At 34.0% G+C, this 18812-nt stretch overlaps 2 protein-coding genes across 3 annotated transcripts; one reads left to right on the forward strand and one right to left on the reverse strand.

Moving 5' to 3' along the window:
- The first annotated feature begins 7218 nt into the window (after positions 1–7218).
- LOC7467924 (auxin response factor 19) lies at positions 7219–14658 on the forward strand. Its single transcript, XM_024589532.2, has 13 exons — positions 7219–7659; positions 8644–8756; positions 8841–8936; positions 9164–9220; positions 9312–9467; positions 9565–9649; positions 10037–10127; positions 10209–10373; positions 10485–10680; positions 11150–11288; positions 11754–13582; positions 13827–14017; positions 14109–14658. The coding sequence occupies exons 1-13, from the start codon at positions 7617–7619 to the stop codon at positions 14254–14256; spliced, it is 3309 nt and encodes a 1102-aa protein (XP_024445300.2). The 5' UTR covers positions 7219–7616; the 3' UTR covers positions 14257–14658.
- Positions 14659–15083: 425 nt separating this feature from the next.
- Positions 15084–17083, reverse strand: LOC7467923 (20 kDa chaperonin, chloroplastic). 2 transcript variants are annotated; one of them, XM_002324102.4, is made up of 6 exons: positions 16916–17083; positions 16579–16781; positions 16017–16196; positions 15775–15930; positions 15464–15541; positions 15084–15374 (listed from the first exon to the last, which is right to left on the reverse strand). In XM_002324102.4, the coding sequence occupies exons 2-6, from the start codon at positions 16765–16767 to the stop codon at positions 15201–15203; spliced, it is 777 nt and encodes a 258-aa protein (XP_002324138.1). In that variant the 5' UTR covers positions 16768–16781; positions 16916–17083; the 3' UTR covers positions 15084–15200. The 2 variants fall into 2 exon arrangements, with proteins under 2 accessions (XP_002324138.1, XP_024445302.1); XM_024589534.2 differs by having other exon boundaries at positions 16579–16792; positions 16916–17068.
- Positions 17084–18812: the final 1729 nt, after the last annotated feature.

The following is an 18812-nucleotide window of genomic DNA, read 5'->3' on the forward strand; positions in this document are numbered from 1 at the left end:
CCATACTCTCAACTCTCTACCATAAAAAAAATCAACTCAACAATAATCACAATTTACAATTCATCTCTCCAACACAATTAAAAAATCAACACAATTCACAATTTATCAAATTTAACAATTTACAATTCATAATTAAACACAATGAGAATTCATATAACATTTATTAAATTTAAATTGAATTCATAATTCTTCTTAAAACATTAAAGCATACAATCTAACAACATCTAAAAATCACCCCAAATCATGGATGGGTTTGCACCACCCTAACTAGTCCAACTCAAGGACGGGCCCGTAATGCCCATATATGGCTCAACACCAAAATTGCCTCAGCTCATAGATAGACCTGGATTGCTTGTGGATGGACATACTTCTCTAACTACATGTTCTCGTTCATAATAAGAGATTTCATCTTTCTCCAAGGCCGTTTCGAGACATTAAACCTCTCCAACCTCATAAAATCTAGCACGACACAAATTTAGTGTATTGTTGACTAGGGCATGTATGCCATCTCATTGATGCCTTCACAGATAAAAAAATTGTAACCCTAATTCACATTCAACAATAACCCAAAATCATCGACTTTCTTCAAAAAAATAACAAAATTAACAACTCAAAACAATGCATTTTATATCTATTTAACCTAATTCACAAACCCTATTTGTTTTTATAAAAATCCCAAATTCTAAACCATAACATTTGATGAGTGGTGACGGCATAAACTTTGTTGAGAGACCCAAAAGGAAGAGAGGAAAGAGAGAATAGTTTGTTGCGATGAAGAGAAAAGAGGTGTGACTCGTAATTTTTAATGCAATTTTATCTTTTCTCATAATCATATGCGTGTAAAATAAGGTGAATACACACACACACACACACACACACACACACACACACAAAGTCTCCACTATACAGAGGCCCTCTCAATCAATACACAAAACACAAAAACTGTAACGCATGCATATCAACACATGAACAAGATTTTCTATTTACAATAAAGAGTTTATCAATTTAACAAAATCTTAGCAAAATCTTCCCTGTACAGAGGCCCTACCTAAAAAATTTTCATGCATTAATACCTACACCATAATAGCAACAACTCAAATTGCATTCGGCTCACACAACCAATACTCAGGTAACCTCAGACAAAATAATTTCATCAATTTCAATCATTCATTACATTTATACATAAGTAAAGTTTATATTATTTTATGAGATATATACAAATATTCTTATTTAATGAAATCTATAATGATTAATAATTCATCCTTTTACTTTCTTACAAATATAAAAATATTAAAAATCAATATATGCATCAAGTTCAATTACATGACATAAGATGGTAATTACAAAATTATTCTGATGATGAAATGACCATAGAAGTCTGAAATATGATATCTAGGTTGTGGTGATGGTAGACATATACTTGTAACACATGGGAAACATAGAATGATAAGGTAAGCATATCTGCATCTATTACTACTAATATCTTTACTACAACCCTAGGAAGAAACACAATATCATTATTTCTTTTTCAAGCATATTTAAATCAATGCCAAGTTTTTAATTTGTGGTATTCCCTTCATTAAGCGATCAAGTACTATTTCCTTCATTATACACATTAGGTTATCACCATTATGAATATCTTAAAATTTTCATCAAATATGTGTTCAAAAATTCATTTAAAATAAGCAAAACTCGAGCCTTGAGTTAACCACATTTCTTGATTCATTTCAATATTCTTAGCTTGTGGTTTATATCATGTATGCATTCATTAATTTATCCCAGTGATCATAGCTTGTGCCGTACACCAACTATATTCATTAATCCATTCCAATAATCCTAGTTTGTTTTTTTAATCCAATTAGGGATTCATTAATCTCAAACAATACTCATAGCTAATGATTTAATGAAATTATGGATTCATTGGTCACATTCAATACCCTTAGCTTATGCTTTAATTCAACTTTTAGTTTCATTTATTTTATGATTTATGCTTTAAGATAGAAGTATTCATTTATCCAATTCTATACCTTTAACTAAGTGTTAACTTCATTATGAGATTCATTAATCCACTTCAATAGACATAAATATTTCTTTAATTCAGCCAAGGAGTCATTAATCCATTTAAATGATCATGCGTTATGTTTTAAAATGATTGTAAAAATAATCCTTGAAATTCATCTCATAATGATAATTAAACACAAGATTTTCAAATCAATTTGATAATCCTTGAAATTCATCTCATAATGATAATTAGGATGTAAAAATAATCAAGCAATCAACCTACACATCTAGTGTCGGTTGATATTCATTTAGTTATCTCCTATTATAATTTATCTCATACATTCACAATCACAACGCAAGATTCTGGATTTTACTTGAAAGGTTTTTTTTAAGACACATGGAACACAATTCGTCAATAAATTATCAAGTAATCATGTGTGACATCAATTAATTAAATTATCAATTATATAAATCAACAATCAATCAATTATTCAACCCTTGATTCATCAAACACCAGGACCAGCACTCATCTTGGATAATTTTCAAAATAAAATCACAATATCATCCTCCTAGTTATGTCATGAAACATTGTTTATCCTTAAAATTACTCAAAATCTCAAAACCCTTTCGTTTGGTGAGCTACGATGTGCCGCGGGCTTTCATTCAATCAAATATCTACAAATACACATAAAATCTAATTACAAAAAAAATTAGATTTGAAAAATTACCAAAATACTCCTTGGTCTAGATGAAATTATCGTTATACCTGTAGTTAGATGATGATATTATAAGTCTATCATTTTACTATTCACACATCATCACTGGGATTTTGATGAGATGATGGTGTGTTGACTAGCCCACCATATAAATCCTAATCTCATACATCCACTAATGTTAGTTTAGTTGTGTACTTCATGACCAACCAGTGGGGAGATCAGCTGCTACAAAGCTTCAGTTTGGTTGAATAATTTTTTAGCATTCTCATGCTAATTTTAGAGGCGTTGGTGATTGTGACACTGTGGGATATTGTTGGTAAGAAAAGCCATTTCTTTTTGTGGTCGGATGACGAAGATATGATGATTGGTTTGATCATTAGTTAGGTGGAGAAGAAGATCGAGGTTAGGATTAGGTGTGACATAGGCTATGCTAAATTCTTGAGCTTGTTTGGTTGACTGGTCCAAATTTGTCTCATTTAATCTAATGGTCCAGATTTGAACTGCCTTTAAACTGATTTGATGCCCATTATTTTTTGGCAAGTGATCCGATGCGACGCAACCTATAGTTATGTGAGATCTTTTGCTAAGGACAATTCAAATCATTTTTTATTTGATCTAACAATCTAAATCTAACAAATTTGAAATTGAACTAATGGCTCTGATTTGTTGGGGGGGTTGGATCAGATGTGGGAGAATTTAGATAAAGCCTATTTGATCCAATGACCGAGATGTATTTTAGTTTGATTTGTCAACTAGGATCGATTTGAGGCTCTAGTTTGGTGTGGGTGAGCTCACATTAGGCTTTGATCCAGTAGTTAGGGTCCATTTGGACTACTCGATTGAATGGTTGGGACTATTTTGAGGGAAAAAAAGGTGCATGGAAAGGGAATGACAGAATTACAAAGATTTTGAACCCCCTGCATGTTTGTGCACTCGCTATTTATAACTAGTGCATCTCCCAATGTGGCCCTACTTTTTTTAATTCTCTTTTTTTATTATGTAAATCTACGGACAAATCTAAAATCAATGTTAAAAAGACCTGTTTAGCCACAAAAAATCAATTTTTTCCATTGAAAAATATTATGACTATGAAATGATGAATTTGACCTAGATAAATCTTTTTGACCAGTTTTGACCCGCCAAACTCAGTTTTGACAGTAAAATGATGGTTTTTGGCTAAATTTGATTGCATGCCTAATTTTGACTATAAAATGATATTTTTTTACATTGGTAATTCAATTTTAACAAATTTCGACGTAGTAAACTCAATTTTGACTATAAAATGATGGTTTTGGTCAAATTAGAGGGGATACTCGGTTTTGACTAAAAAATAACACATTTGACCTTAGTAACTTGATTTTGAGCAATTTTGACTCGTTAAACTCATTTTTGGTCATTTTAAACATGGTAGTTCAGTTGTCCTCTGAAAAAGTTTATTTTCTCTAGAAATTTTTTTTTGGTCTTGAACATCATTTTCAATCTCTTTCTTGGTGGCGGGGCCAAAACGAGTTACAAAAAATATGTTAATATTAATATTTTACCTTTATTATATTCTCAAATTGTAACGAACAAAGACCAAATCACTTAGTCTCTTGTGCTCTATCTTAATTTGCCTTTTAGAATGGATGAATTCAAATGTACTCCAATTTCTCTCACATCTAGTTACATTACAACATTGACTAACAACTCGAATTGTAAACTTTTGAAGTTCTGGAGTATTATTACCAAAATGAAAACTCTACAAAGGAAAAGGTAATCGATGGAGAGAATCAATAAAATTAAGGAGATGAAATATTAAAAGAACTAATATGTAAAGAGTAGAGACTAGATTCTTAAAGTCTTAGATTTAAGAGAGTATAAGTGAGAGATTGATAAAATTAAGGATTTAGATTTTAGCTTTTGGTCAAGTCTTTTTACTCTATAGATAATAAAATCACACTTTAGTTTTTTCAAACTTTTATCCGGAATGGAACAAATAAAGTAAACCCAAAACATCTTGACTAAAATTTGGGTGAGAAATCCAGAATAACCTAAGATCCTGAGCAAGATGAAAATTGTTCCACTTTGTTTTGTTTTTTTGAAATGGCACGAGGTATGCTGGCCATTCCAACTAGAATATAACAAAATTGACAATATTGGTTTGAAGTTGCATGTGATTCACGAGTTGCATATGAGACTCACGACTTGTTAAACTATATTATTTTCATAAATATTTTATGGACTAGGTTATTTTACCATTTTTTTTTACTTTACAATGCTAAGAAAACAAAAACAACTATGGCTAGTTGACATAAATGTTGTCAATTCCATTTTGTTCTACTTGGAATGACAGGTATATCTTGTTCCAGTTTAAAAAATAGAACAAGATGAAATAGATTTCATCTTACTCAGAATTTCGGTCTGTTCTGGAAATTTCACCCGGAATGTTCTAACCAAATAATATTTTTTTTCTTTTAAAAATATTATGTTTTTTTTCTCTGATTTCATCATCCAACACTTAGTCTATTGGATTTTAGACTTCATAATATATTGTGGTTATTTTTTGTGTGGTTATCTCACTCTCCTGATTCATGTCACGGGTTTGACAAATTAACCTAGTTGACTTGAGTTTTTTTTGTCTATTGTTAATGGACTATTTTTTCTAGATTCACCATTTAACATCTTCAACATTTGTTTGATTATGAATTAAGTTTTGCCATTTATTTTGGTTTGTTTTCTATGAAATTATCCTAGTCTCATGACTTAAGTCATGAGATTCGTGAGTTAACTCGAGTAAACGTAGGTCATTTTAATATGTTGTTTTTTTATATTAATTTTTTTTTCAATTTAGTCATTAAAAAATGAGTTTATTGGGAATTAAACTTCATAATTTATTTTGATTTGCTTTATTTGGGGTTATCATGGTCTCATAACCAAGGTCGTAAATTTGAAAGGTTAACACAGGTTGATCCAATATGTTGTCGTTTTAATATTTTTAAAAAAAGATGTTGTCTTGATTTTTTTTAGTTAAACTATATTTTTACCAGCCATCCAAGTTGTTTTTCGATGCGTCAAGTCGATTAGGTCATATCAATTTAACACTTTTTTCTTATGTTTAAAATTTGAGTTATATAATTTTAAGTTAATTTATCTTTATATTTAAATTAAAATTATATTTGTTGAATTAATATTTTAAATTATATATATATATATATTTTGAAACAACACGGTAAAATGCTCTAAAACCAAAACATAACCTTTAATGTATTTGACAAGCTTGTATGGTTTGAAAAGAGGTTTTGATTGATTAAAAAATAATGAAAGAGATGGATAATAAACTAGAGTTGCAGGCATCGTGCCAAACTGATTGCAAAAAAGGAAAAATTACCCATGTTAAAATTACTGGGGTTTGTTTAATTGACATAAATAAAAAAGATATCTTTGCTTTACGCTACGTTAGTTTATTAAAAAATAATTTTTTTAAAAATAAAATTTAAAAAAATAGTAAATTATTTTTTAATATTTGATAATATCATAAAAAATAAGTTGGAAAACACTTTTCAGTATTTAACTATGTATGAAAAATAAATTGAAAAATAACTTATTAATATTTTATTTTTTAAAAGTTTATTAAAAAAATAAAAAACAAATCTTACAAATTAAAAGGTCGAATAAAAATGAAATTGAAAAAAATAATCTAATTTCATAAAAATTATTTCAAATAAAATAAATAACAATCAAAATAATAAAAATAAAATCTAATAGATAAAAAAGTTTAAAAATGATGAAATAAAAAAAATTATAATTTCATAAATTATTTCAAATAAAATAAATAACAATAAAAAGAATAAAGATCAAATATGATAGAAAAAAATTTAATTAAAAAAAATAAATAAAAATAAAAAAACGAGGATGAAAGTTGATATAAAAATCAAATTAAATTAAATTTTAAGGGATGAAATTAAAAAAAATTCAAAACAACATATATAACAATTAAAATTTGATAACTAAATTTAATATAATTAATAAATAATATGAAATTTCTTAAAAAAATTTATCTTTTTAAAAAAAATCTAATTTTATAAAAATTATTTCAAATAAAATAAATAACAATCAAAATAATAAAAATAAAATCTAACAAATAAAAAAGTTTAAAAATGATGAAATAAAAAAAATTATAATTTCATAAATTATTTTAAATAAAATAAATAACAATAAAAAAAATAAATATCAAATATAATAGAAAAAAAATAAAAAAAAAAAACAAGGATAAAAGTTGATATAAAAATCAAATTAAATTAAATTTTAAAGAATGAAATTAAAAACAAAATTCAAAACAACATATATAACAATTAAAATTTGATAACTAAATTTAATATAATTAATAAATAATATGAAAATTTTTTAAAAAATTTATCTTTTAAAAAATAATTTTTATCTAAAATAAAAACAAATATTTTAAAAAAACCAAACTAAATTTTATTTTAAAAATACTTTTTTGTTGATCTACTTTTCGAGTAGTAAAAAAATAACTTTCCATGAAACGCGTTAGCCTTTTACTTCTGCTACCTCTGATTTCTCAGCGACAATTCAGCTTTCATCTATCTTCGATCCCTGCAAACTTAAATCAACTGAAAATGGGATTCCTCGTTTTGCTAGCTGAGCAAACAAAGTTTGTTTCCCTTTTTAGTTTGGTTTTGTTTGTTAGGTGAGTGACTTTGTTGGGGTTGGATTTCTTTGTTTAGAGGTGATTTTTCTGTCTTTTTGAGCATTTGAAGATAAGTGATGCTTCAAATAGTTGCAATGGCTATGTAGTTAGAACTTAAAACTTAACAAACAGGAGTTGGGTTTGAGTTGGACGGTTATAACCAGTGTGGAAGAGAACAGTTGATTGGAAAAAGATTATTCTTATCTGCAAGAATGAAGGTTCCTTCAAATGGGTTCTTGCCAAATTCTGCAGAAGGTAGGTATCTTTATCCAAAATCCATTTCCTTGATACATGTTGGTGTTATTGCTGTTTTATTGTTTGTTGGTTTGATTTTCATGGCTACTTCTTTATACCTAAGCTTATGTTTCGTTTTTCCTGGTGAAGATTAGAGAGGGTAAATCTGGTGATTTTTTTTACTATTTTTTTTTTAATTTTTTCTTAGCATGTATAGTTGATTGAAGGTTGAGATTTTATTCACAGTGATGATATTTTTATTCCCCCCCCCCTCCTTTTTTTTTTTCCTTTATGTGAAAACTACTATTTTTCTTATCTCTTACACTTGGTGAACATCAAAGATTTCTGATGCTATATGGCATGCACATTAGTATTGGGATTTTTAGTTGGTAGATCATTTTCTTGTATCTCACTTTTTTGGCATCTCGTATGGTTTTTTCGTTTGGAAGATTTAGAATTTTCGTACAGCACTAGAAGTTATGCAAGGAGATACGTACCGTCTACAAGTTTGTTGTTAAGATCAACACCTCAAGGATTCCATTTTAATCTGTATCTGCGTTTTTATGCAGTCTATTCTATATTATTCAACCGAATTTTAGATTTTCTGAATCTTGAAATTTCCTTCCATTTCAAGTTCTTGAATTTCTCTATTTTCACTGCTGAATCTAATGACAGCATCAGTCTGACAAGAAAACTCCCACGAGGTCTTTTACATTCATAAAATCTTAATGACTAGAATAAGCAAGCAATGGAGCTGAAAATATACTAGGAAGACATACTCAAAAAGTTGCTTTCAATGCAACTGGAGATAAATTCTGTGTGGTTGATATAATGCATGATCATGATCAAACATGTAATCTTCAGAGACAGAAAAAAAAAACTGGCTTGTGGGTAATTATATTTAATTTGCATTTTCAGAAAGACTGAATTGGTTATAAGAAATATATTTTATATTCTTATAGCTCAATCAATTTTAGATTTGTTTGATATTGGTATTGAGAACAGGAGAAAGAAAGAGTATCAATTCAGAGTTGTGGCATGCTTGTGCTGGGCCACTGGTTTCCTTGCCTCCAGTTGGAAGCCTTGTAGTTTACTTCCCTCAAGGTCACAGTGAGCAGGTATGTTGCCTTCACTAAATCTAACGGAACAGCTAATCTGATTGTCGTTTTTAATGAAAGTTTCTTTGACACTAAAACTTTCAGGTTGCAGCTTCAATGCAAAAGGAGACTGATTTCGTACCAAGTTACCCCAACCTTACTTCCAAGTTGATTTGCATGCTTCATAATGTCACATTGCATGTACGGAAGCCTCCATTGTTCTGCACAGATGTTTAAAATAATTAAATATCTTAAAAAAAATGATTTGCTTGAAGCTGGGGTGCATATTGTGAAGAGCTGGTGTTCTTGCATGCCTTGGATTGTCTTGCTTGAGAAGAATCAGTATATGAAATCTGGTTGCTGGTCTGGAACATAATTTTGATAATCCAAAGTTGCATATTTGATGATTATTGTATATGTTCACTCAGGCTGATGTGGAAACTGATGAGGTCTATGCACAAATGACCCTTCAACCAGTAAGCAAAGTAGGTCAGCTATTTAATTTTTGCTTGTTATATTCCAGCACATAAATGAGTGTACTCATGTGGAAGATTGATTAAAATATCTGCTCTACAGTATGACAAGGAAGCATTACTGGCATCTGACCTGGGGCAAAAGCAGAGCAGGCAACCTACAGAGTTCTTCTGCAAAACTCTTACAGCTAGTGACACAAGTACTCACGGTGGATTTTTTGTACCTCGTCGAGCAGCCGAGAAGATTTTCCCTCCTCTAGTGTGTACAATCTTTTCAAATTTTACTAAATTTAATATTTATGGATCATGTGTCTGCATCTGCCTTCCAAATGCTCACCATTGATTATATTGAATAGGACTTTTCAATGCAACCACCTGCTCAAGAGCTGGTAGCCAGAGACTTACATGATAATACATGGACATTTAGGCATATTTATCGAGGTATGGCCTCTTTTTTGATACATAGACTACTTTATCCTCCATCATTGTCAAATATTTGAGTAAGGTCGCCAAACGGAAGTGAAAAGGTGTTTCTTCTAAATTCATCCGTGGATATATACATGTGCCTTTCCTGGATCCTTATGAAGTGGTTCTGAACCAGTGAAATTTGTAAAATTGGAGTTCCAATGTTAACATTAATGTCTATATTTGTTCACAAATAGAAAATGAAAATTCAATCTGCTTTAGTATAACTGATGCCATATGAAGAATTGTTGAAATCTTTTTATGGCTTTGATTAAATATTTTGAGGAGCTTTTTACATATTTGATTTCTTTTAATTCGGAAACCAGCAGAAAGGGCATTAAACTGTAAGTTCCTTGATCATAGGGCAACCCAAAAGGCACCTGCTCACTACAGGTTGGAGTGTCTTTGTCAGCACAAAAAGAATTTTCACAGGTGATTCCGTTCTATTCATAAGGTATGAGATTGACTGTTTGACAAGAAAGATTTTATGCCGGATTATCATCCTCTTAAGATGAGATACTATGGTTTGATGTAGAGATGAAAAATCACAGCTTCTCTTGGGTATAAGGCATGCTAATAGACAACAACCAGCTCTCTCTTCGTCACTTATATCCAGTGATAGTATGCATATTGGAATTCTTGCTGCTGCAGCTCATGCTGCTGCAAACAACAGCCCATTTACTATATTTTACAACCCAAGGTACTGCTCGAACTTGTTTATGCTGTTATCACAAATTCACAATTTATCTGGTCAATAGAAAATGGTAATTCATGAAGCCAAAGGCCTAACAAATATAATTGATTTAAATAGTGCAAGCCCTTCTGAGTTTGTGATCCCCTTCTCCAAGTATAATAAAGCTATGTATACGCAAGGGTCACTTGGCATGAGATTTAGAATGATGTTTACGACTGAAGAGTCAGGAGTGCGTAGATACATGGGTACAATCACTGGTATCAGTGATTTGGATCCAGTGCGCTGGAAAAATTCACAGTGGCGCAATCTTCAGGTATCATTAGCTGCTTGTACATTTCATATGATATGGTGGTTATGTAAACTTAGTTTTATTGTGCGTTCTTGTGTAACAATTGGCCCAGTTGTATTGTGCGTTCTTGTGTAACAATTGGCCAAGTTTTAACAGAAAGTCTAAAGAACTATTTTTTAGAGGCATGATGTGCTTGAGCTTTGTTTATAGAACTTAGTGTCTTGGTTGATCTATCACTCTAGTGACCTTCTAGAGTGTATTGATTGTAGTTTTTCCTAGAATATGGGCATGAAAACATGATCCTTCTCTGCCAGACCTTGATTTTAAATCTCTGGATAATACTTTGTTGCTATTGATTTTTGTTTTACTCGTTAGATTATTTTCCTAGACTCATCTAAGTGCATACCTAACTTTTTTTATGGTGATATTTCTCACATGTATAAATCAAATGTCTAATTATTTAGTTAACCCAACCAATTCTCAATTGTGATAGGTTGGGTGGGATGAATCAACTGCCAGTGAACGGCCAAACAGAGTTTCGATTTGGGAGATTGAGCCTGTTGTAACTCCTTTCTACATATGTCCACCTCCATTTTTCAGACCAAAGTTCCCTAAGCAGCCAGGGATGCCAAGTAAAGTCATCAACTACCCCCTTTTATATTGTACAACATAATATTTTCACCTGCTGCAAATTTCTCTTATTGCATTTTACAATTAATCTAGGAGGTTTCAAATGGCTAGAAGCTTCAGTTATATTTTCTTCCATGTTTTTCCTGTCACTGTATTATAACTAGTGATGTCTTAGTTGTGTTCAGAAATAGTGCTGAACTCATGTTGATTCTCTTATGATGATTGGATGTTAAGGGGTGAAATACTATATTGCTTGGTATTCAACTAGTTTTCCTATCTGGAATTTAAAATCTATAAAGGGATTCAATATTTTAGGTCCAGTTTATCCAAAAAAATCAATATATCCTATGAAGCTGAATGTTAAATAGACCAATATTTGTCCACTTACCCTATTACTATCCTTGATAGTTAACATCTGTTTCCACTAGAGATTGCTGCATGAATAATCTTTTGTAGTTCTTTTGCAGATGACGAGTCTGATACAGAGAATGCTTTTAAAAGAGCCGTGCCTTGGCTTGGAGATGAATTTGGCAAGAAGGATGCCGCAAGCTCAATCTTTCCTGGTTTGAGCTTAGTTCAATGGATGAGCATGCAGCAAAATAATCAGTTTCAAGCTGCTCAATCAGGATTCTTCCCACCAATGGTTCCTTCCAATGACCTGCAGAAAAACCTTAGCACTGATGATCCATCAAAGTTATTGAATTTTCAAGCTCCTGGCCTATCTGCTCCAAGCATACAATTTAACAAAACAAATTCAGAAAACCAAGTCGGTCAGTTACGTCGGCCACCAATGGCATGGACTCAACAACAGCAGCTGCAGCAATTATTGCAGACTTCCATTAACCAACAGCAGCCACCTTATCCCCAACAGCCGCAGCCACAGCTGCAGCAGTCTATTTCTCAAGAGCAACATCATGAGCATCAGCATCGACCACAACCACAGCAACAGCCGCAGCCACAGCTGCAGCCACAACAAATACAACAACTGCCACCACAATGGCAACAGCTTCAACAGCTTCAGCAGCAGATTTTCCAACCACCTGCCTTAAATGACAGTGTGGTTTCTCCTAATCAGATTCCAAATCAGAATTTTCAGAAACCATTTGTATACTCCCAGCAGCAGCAGCAGCAACAACAGCAGTTACTGGCAAGCAATATCCAATCCCAAAGCATCCCTTCTCCTAATAGAAGTTCATATCAGCTGACCTCTTTACCACAAGACTCGCAGTTTCATCAACAAATGGAGCAGCAATCTAACTTCTCTCACAGACAACAGACACAGTTGCAACAGTCCCCACTCCTGTTGTTACAACAAAACCCATCACAGAGGGTGCAGCCACAGCCACATCAACAAATACAGCAACTATCACAGCCTGACAACTCTGAGCAACAGCTTCATTTACAGTTGCTACAGAACTTACAGCAGCAGCAGCAGCAGCAGCTGCTCTCCCCTGAAAGCTTACTTCTGCAGTCTCAGAAGCTACAGCAGCAGCAGCAGACCCATCAGCAAAACCAGCAACTTCATCAGTCACCTCTGACACAGAATCAGCAGCCACTTGGCAGCAACAGCTTCCCAACAGCAGCAGCACTCATGCGAACACAATCTTTTCCTATGAACCAGCTCCAAGGCATGCAGAACGCAACCATGGCAGTTAGATACCATTCAAGTATTACAGATGGAGAAGCGCCATCTTGTTCAACCTCACCTTCCACTAATAATTGGCAGATTTCTCCACTAAATTTCCTGAACAGAAACCAACAAGCTCCAGCCATGTTGATGGGTGATTCAGCTATTGAGCCTGCAAGTAATCTTGTTCAAGAACTCCAAAGCAAGTCTGAAATTCACATCAAGAACGAGTTTCCCAGCTTGAAAGGTCTAGACCAACTAAAATATAAAGGTACTGTGACTGATCAATTGGAAGCTTCGTCTTCTGGAACATCGTATTGCCTAGATGCTGGTACCATCCAGCAGAATTTCTCAGCCCCAACCTTTGGCTTGGATGGCGATGTCCAATCACATCCTGCATCTAATATCGATGCATTGGCACCTGATACTCTATTATCAAGGGAATATGACTCTCAAAAGGATCTTCAGAACTTGCTTGTTAATTATGGTGGTACCGCACAAGATATCAACATGGAGTTGTCCACTGCTGCAATTAGCGCTCAGTCATTTGGTGTATCAAACATACCTTTCAAGCCTGATGGTTCAAACGACATTGCCATCAATGATACTGGGATTTTGAACAATGGAGCCTGGACCAACCAGAATCAACGAATGCGTACATATACAAAGGTTTGTCATCCTGCCTTTTCCCTTTCTCTCTCATTCAATCTCTCTGAGAAGTTCTTAGCTTAACAGACAGAAAATGTTTTACCTGGAAAAGAATTAATATACTGAGGTTCGTGACTAAGTTATCTAGACTTTAAGTGACAGTATATGACTAGTAAACTAGCAAAATCTTCTTCAACAAATATTATCCACTGTAGATAAGTTTGCTCTTGAGTAAATATGCCAACACTGGTTCAAATTCGTGAAGGTCCAAAAGCGTGGCTCAGTTGGAAGATCTATTGACATCACCTGTTATAAAGGTTATGACGAGCTTAGACATGATCTGGCCCGAATGTTTGGCATTGAAGGGCAACTTGAAGATCCACAAAGTTCGGATTGGAAACTGGTATATGTTGATCGTGAAAATGACATATTACTTGTTGGTGACGATCCTTGGGAGTAAGTCATGAACCTCAGTACTTTAAGTTACTTCTGTTTGTCCTCTATGACCTGCTTAATTCTCAAATATGCGTTTTGAAATTGCTTTCAGGGAGTTCATGAGCTGTGTTCAGAGCATAAAAATACTGTCATCTGCTGAAGTGCAACAGATGAGCTTGGATGGAGATCTTGGTAATGTGCCAGCTCCCAATCAAGCTTGTAGTGGCACTGACAGTGGGAATGTCTGGAGGGGGCAGTAAGATGATAATTCAGCCGCCTCGTTTAACAGATAAATGGTTCAGGTGGGGTATTTGAGCTAGTGGTTAACCTTTTTTAGCCGCTGGCAGCTATCCTAGGCGTTCCTGTCAAAGGGAAACGTATAATCACAATGGTTGATGTGACACTAATTTCATTATCTTGCTGCCTGCAGTCGAGCTCTTGCCATAGATATGGTGCTAACAACAATTCCTCAACTACTGGCACCTCTGGTAGTATTCAACTTATCACAAATAGAACCTTGGATTACTGCTGGGGGGTGCCAGAAGGTGAAGGATCCATAAAGCGTTTTGCCTATCGACTGCAGATTTAACATTCTTGTAAATGCTATCACGATTAACAATCTCTAATTATCAACACTTGGACAATTTTTGTTTTTTTTTTCATGGAGCAGTGTTTCTACCATCTAATAACTAATGGTCTCTCATAGGTGAAATTCACGTGCAGCTGGTCTTTCAGCGACCTAGTGGTGAACTTTGATACGCTGTAGAATTTACCACTCAAAACATAGCCGAGTGTGTTTTTACGCATATAAGCATTGTGAATTGAACCTGCAGCCACTACCTCGAAAAGTTGCCAGTTCTATTGTGCCTGAATTAACTTCATATTGAAGGAACAAGACAAGGGGGGGATCGTAAACTCATACAAGATGAAGGCATTCCTGCTAATGCACTAACATAGAATGGATTGAAATTCCTTCGACAAGCGCGTTTAATTTAATATTACCATCCATAACCCTCTCGGAAGAACCCCACCCACCCCACCTACGCTGAGGGTGTCAGCCAGAAATCTTAGCAATAATTCGCCACAATTGGACTCAAACAATGCAGCAATTCAAATTAGATTCAAAGACTATAATCACAATCCATAAGCCTTTAGGCAACTCAACTACAAAATTCCAGGTAGCGAAGCATATTCCAATGGACAACTACGAGAGTATAGCCATTACATCAGAAGCTCTCAACGCGATGTAGATGGCACCATCACTCCCTTTGAAGTCATTCCCTGCATACTTGGAGTACAAAACTGTGTTTCCTGGGGACACGGATAGTGCCTTCCTGTTACCTTCCTCATCAAGTGGTCCAGGTCCAATTGCTATCACCTGTTCATAAAGAAGCAGTATATTCATCTCAAACAGAAGGAACATTTCCAGTGATGCATGTGACAAATGTAAGAAACACTCGATCTCACCGTGCCAATAGAAGGTTTCTCTTTAGTGGCCTCTGTTAGCAACAAGCCTCCAGCAGTTTTCTCCTCTGCCTCAGCAACCTACAATCAAATCCAAAATAACAAATTATTGTGAACCTGCAAGTTCTCATACAAACATGAAGGCATGAACACGATGCATATCCATGCCACCACACTCCAAACAGCCAAGAGCAGTTACTTTTTTTTCATAACTAAAGATCTAAACATCAACCAGCCTCCAAAGACAAACAGCATCACAAGAACACTGCTAATCCATATGGCACCAAACCAATGGACAGTGGAGGGTAATGTACCTTTATGAATACTCTATCATTCAGCGGCTTAAGATCCTTGATATCATCTGTCTCAAGGATGCCAACAATATCATCCTCCTTCAGTATAAGGTGACTTGAACCATCAAACTCCACCTCAGTCCCAGCATACTTGGAATACACAACCTGGGTGCCAGTCTATAAAAGAAAAACACCGAGTGAGTAATTCAGGAAGACAGTATGCATACAGGAGAATTGGAAAGCATCTAATCTACAAAAATAACCTTGACAGAAATGTCCAGCTTTGCCTTTCCAATAGTCTTCCCTTCTCCAACAGCAACCACCTCACCACCTTGAGGCTTGCTTTGAGCAGAAGATGGAAGTAAGATACCACTCTCAGTCTTCTCCTCAACAGTCTTGATCTTCACCAGCACCCTGTCACCCAAAGGCGTAATGGAAGTGTACTACAGAAATGAAGTACCAGTAAATCAGACAAGCTATTAAAAGCATTCAAACCCAAAAGAAGCAAATTAAACAAAATGAAATCAGAAAAACTGTGGATAAAATTGAAAAAATAAATAAAAATAAAGAGTATTTTGAGAGAGGACGAAAAACTCACCAAAGCATTAATGAAAAATGTATAGCAAAAACCCAATACAGGTATGAGAAAACACCAAAACAAATCCAATTCTCAGCGAATCCAATAATAAAAAAAAAACATTTTAATTTCAAAACTCAAGAAATGAAACAAACAAAGTTTCTACAGTTACTAGTAACCAAAAACAGGAAACACGAAAGCAGGCTAAGCATACATACACTACTTCAAATAAATAAATTATTATAAACCTTGGGAGCGACAACAGTGGCAGCTTTAACGACCAAGCCCTGAAAAGAGCGTCGAGAGAGAGGAAGACCAACACCAACAAGTGGTTTAAAAGAAGCAAACTTGACATTTGAAGCTCTTAATCCTTCAAAGGAAGACAAGTTCCTTGCTGAAACCGAAATTGAGAATGCTGTCAACTGTGCTGTTGCCATTATTTCTTTAGTCCCTGATAGTAATCTCAACAAAACAAAAACAAATCAGATAAAGTAACAAGCACAATAACAAGATGATAATCAATAACAATTATCATTGCAGTTAATTAAATCTAAAACAGGGCATGAGAGAGAACATCATCAGCACCTCGTTTGAGTTTGAGAAAAATACGCAGGAAAGAGTAGAGCAAGATAAAAACCCTAGTATAGTGTGGATGTAGAGAGAGTGGGTTTTATTATGAGATATGATAAGAGAAGACTTCTAGAATTTTCTTTTTCTTTTGTTTTGGCCTTGAGGCGTCTAAACAGGAGTGAGTGTCTGAAACCTCACGCGCTCTTATCGTATCTTACCCGAGTATAGTATTCAGGTTTTGCTAGCCTGCATCAACTCAATTTATCATCTAGCATTTGTATTATGTTAGTTTTTAAAATATTTTTTATATTAAAAATATTTAAAATATTAAATGAATTTATGTATAAAAATTTAATTAGATTTTTAATCAGTTAATTTGATTTAATTATAGGTCTAATTAAAGAATTAATTAAGTTTAAAAATTAATTTTGATCAAATTAAAAAAATTAATTAAGTGCAATGACTTAATTAGACTTTTAATGGGTCAAAGTAATTTTATTAGGAACTTGATTGGTGAAAAATTAAGTTTGGAAGCTTAATTGAGAAGATTAAAATTTTAGATGGCCAAATTTAATTTCTACAAAGTTAATTGTTTGAAAACAGGGATAAAATTGCAAAAAAAAAAAAAAAAAGTTTTGGGGTCAATTAAGAGCCAAATCAAAGAAGTTTAAAAACCAAGGATCAAGGTAGAAGAGGCGCGCATATTCAGGGACCGAAATTGATTAAAATCAGGGGTAAACTTGAAGAAATTAAAAGTTTGAAAATTAATTGAGGATGAAATTGATGACACACAAGACTAGGGGCCATGTTAAAAAAGGCGTCAAAATTTGAGGGTCCAAATTGACATGACCAGGGACTTAATTGAAAGAAACTTTGAGAAATCAGCCCAAATTGGCCAAATTCGACGCAATTAGAAGATCAAATACCTCTTTGTAAAATGAACGAAACGATGTTGGTTTGGTACTACTATTTATTTTCTTCTTCATTTCTCCTGTGGGGAGCTGGCTAGGGATCCTTTCTTGTGGAGCATTTAATGCTCTGTCACACCTTATTCAAGACAAAAGGAGATGCCCCTCTAGTAGACCTGACGTTGTACTACCTCCCAGCATGATTCCTACAGAGTGGTTCCCCTTGTAGCCACTATAACACCGATCCAAAACCACTGACTCGTCTAGCCTTTGACAACCTGGTTGAAGAGTACTGGTTTGCTTTGGCTTGGCATCAATGGTTGGGATTAATCCGAGAGGACTCAATGGTCGAGATTTGGCTCTAAATGGGAGCCAACACACCTCCCTCATCCCTTATAAATAGGGACGATCCACTCTAGCAGAAGGGAGGAAAAAAACCTGAAAGGAAAAAAAATTAAAGAATACACACTATAAGATTTCACAGTTTTATCGACGAAAATATTCCGTCGGTATGTAATTAAAATTTCATCGGTAATTTATTTACTGACGTCCTTACCGACGGAATACGTCCGTCGGCTTTCATTTCGTCGGTAATCCCAGAGTCCGTTGCTATATCTGTCGGAAAAATAAAAAAAACATTTGCTGATGGTTTTACAAACGGAAATTGCGCGCCAAAAAAAAGTTTCCCGCTTGAAATATACCGATGGATTCAGCCTGTCGGTGATAGTGTGACGTACCGACAAATTCAAATCGTCGGTAAAATTGTCGATGAATGTTTGGAATACCGACCGAAGATATCCGTCTGTACATTCATCGGTCATTGTGGCAGGCACTGTAAAAGACCGACAGATTACGTCTGTCGGTAAAGTTGTCGGTGAGTGTATAATACCGACCGAATATATCCGTCTGTAAATTCATCGGTGACTGTGGCAGCTGCTGTCAAATGCCGACGGATATATTCCGTCGGTAAAACCCTCTGTGATTATTTTTAAATATATTTTTAA

This window comes from Populus trichocarpa, chromosome 18 (genome assembly GCF_000002775.5).
Source record: "Populus trichocarpa isolate Nisqually-1 chromosome 18, P.trichocarpa_v4.1, whole genome shotgun sequence".
Classification (NCBI taxonomy): Eukaryota; Viridiplantae; Streptophyta; class Magnoliopsida; order Malpighiales; family Salicaceae; genus Populus; species Populus trichocarpa.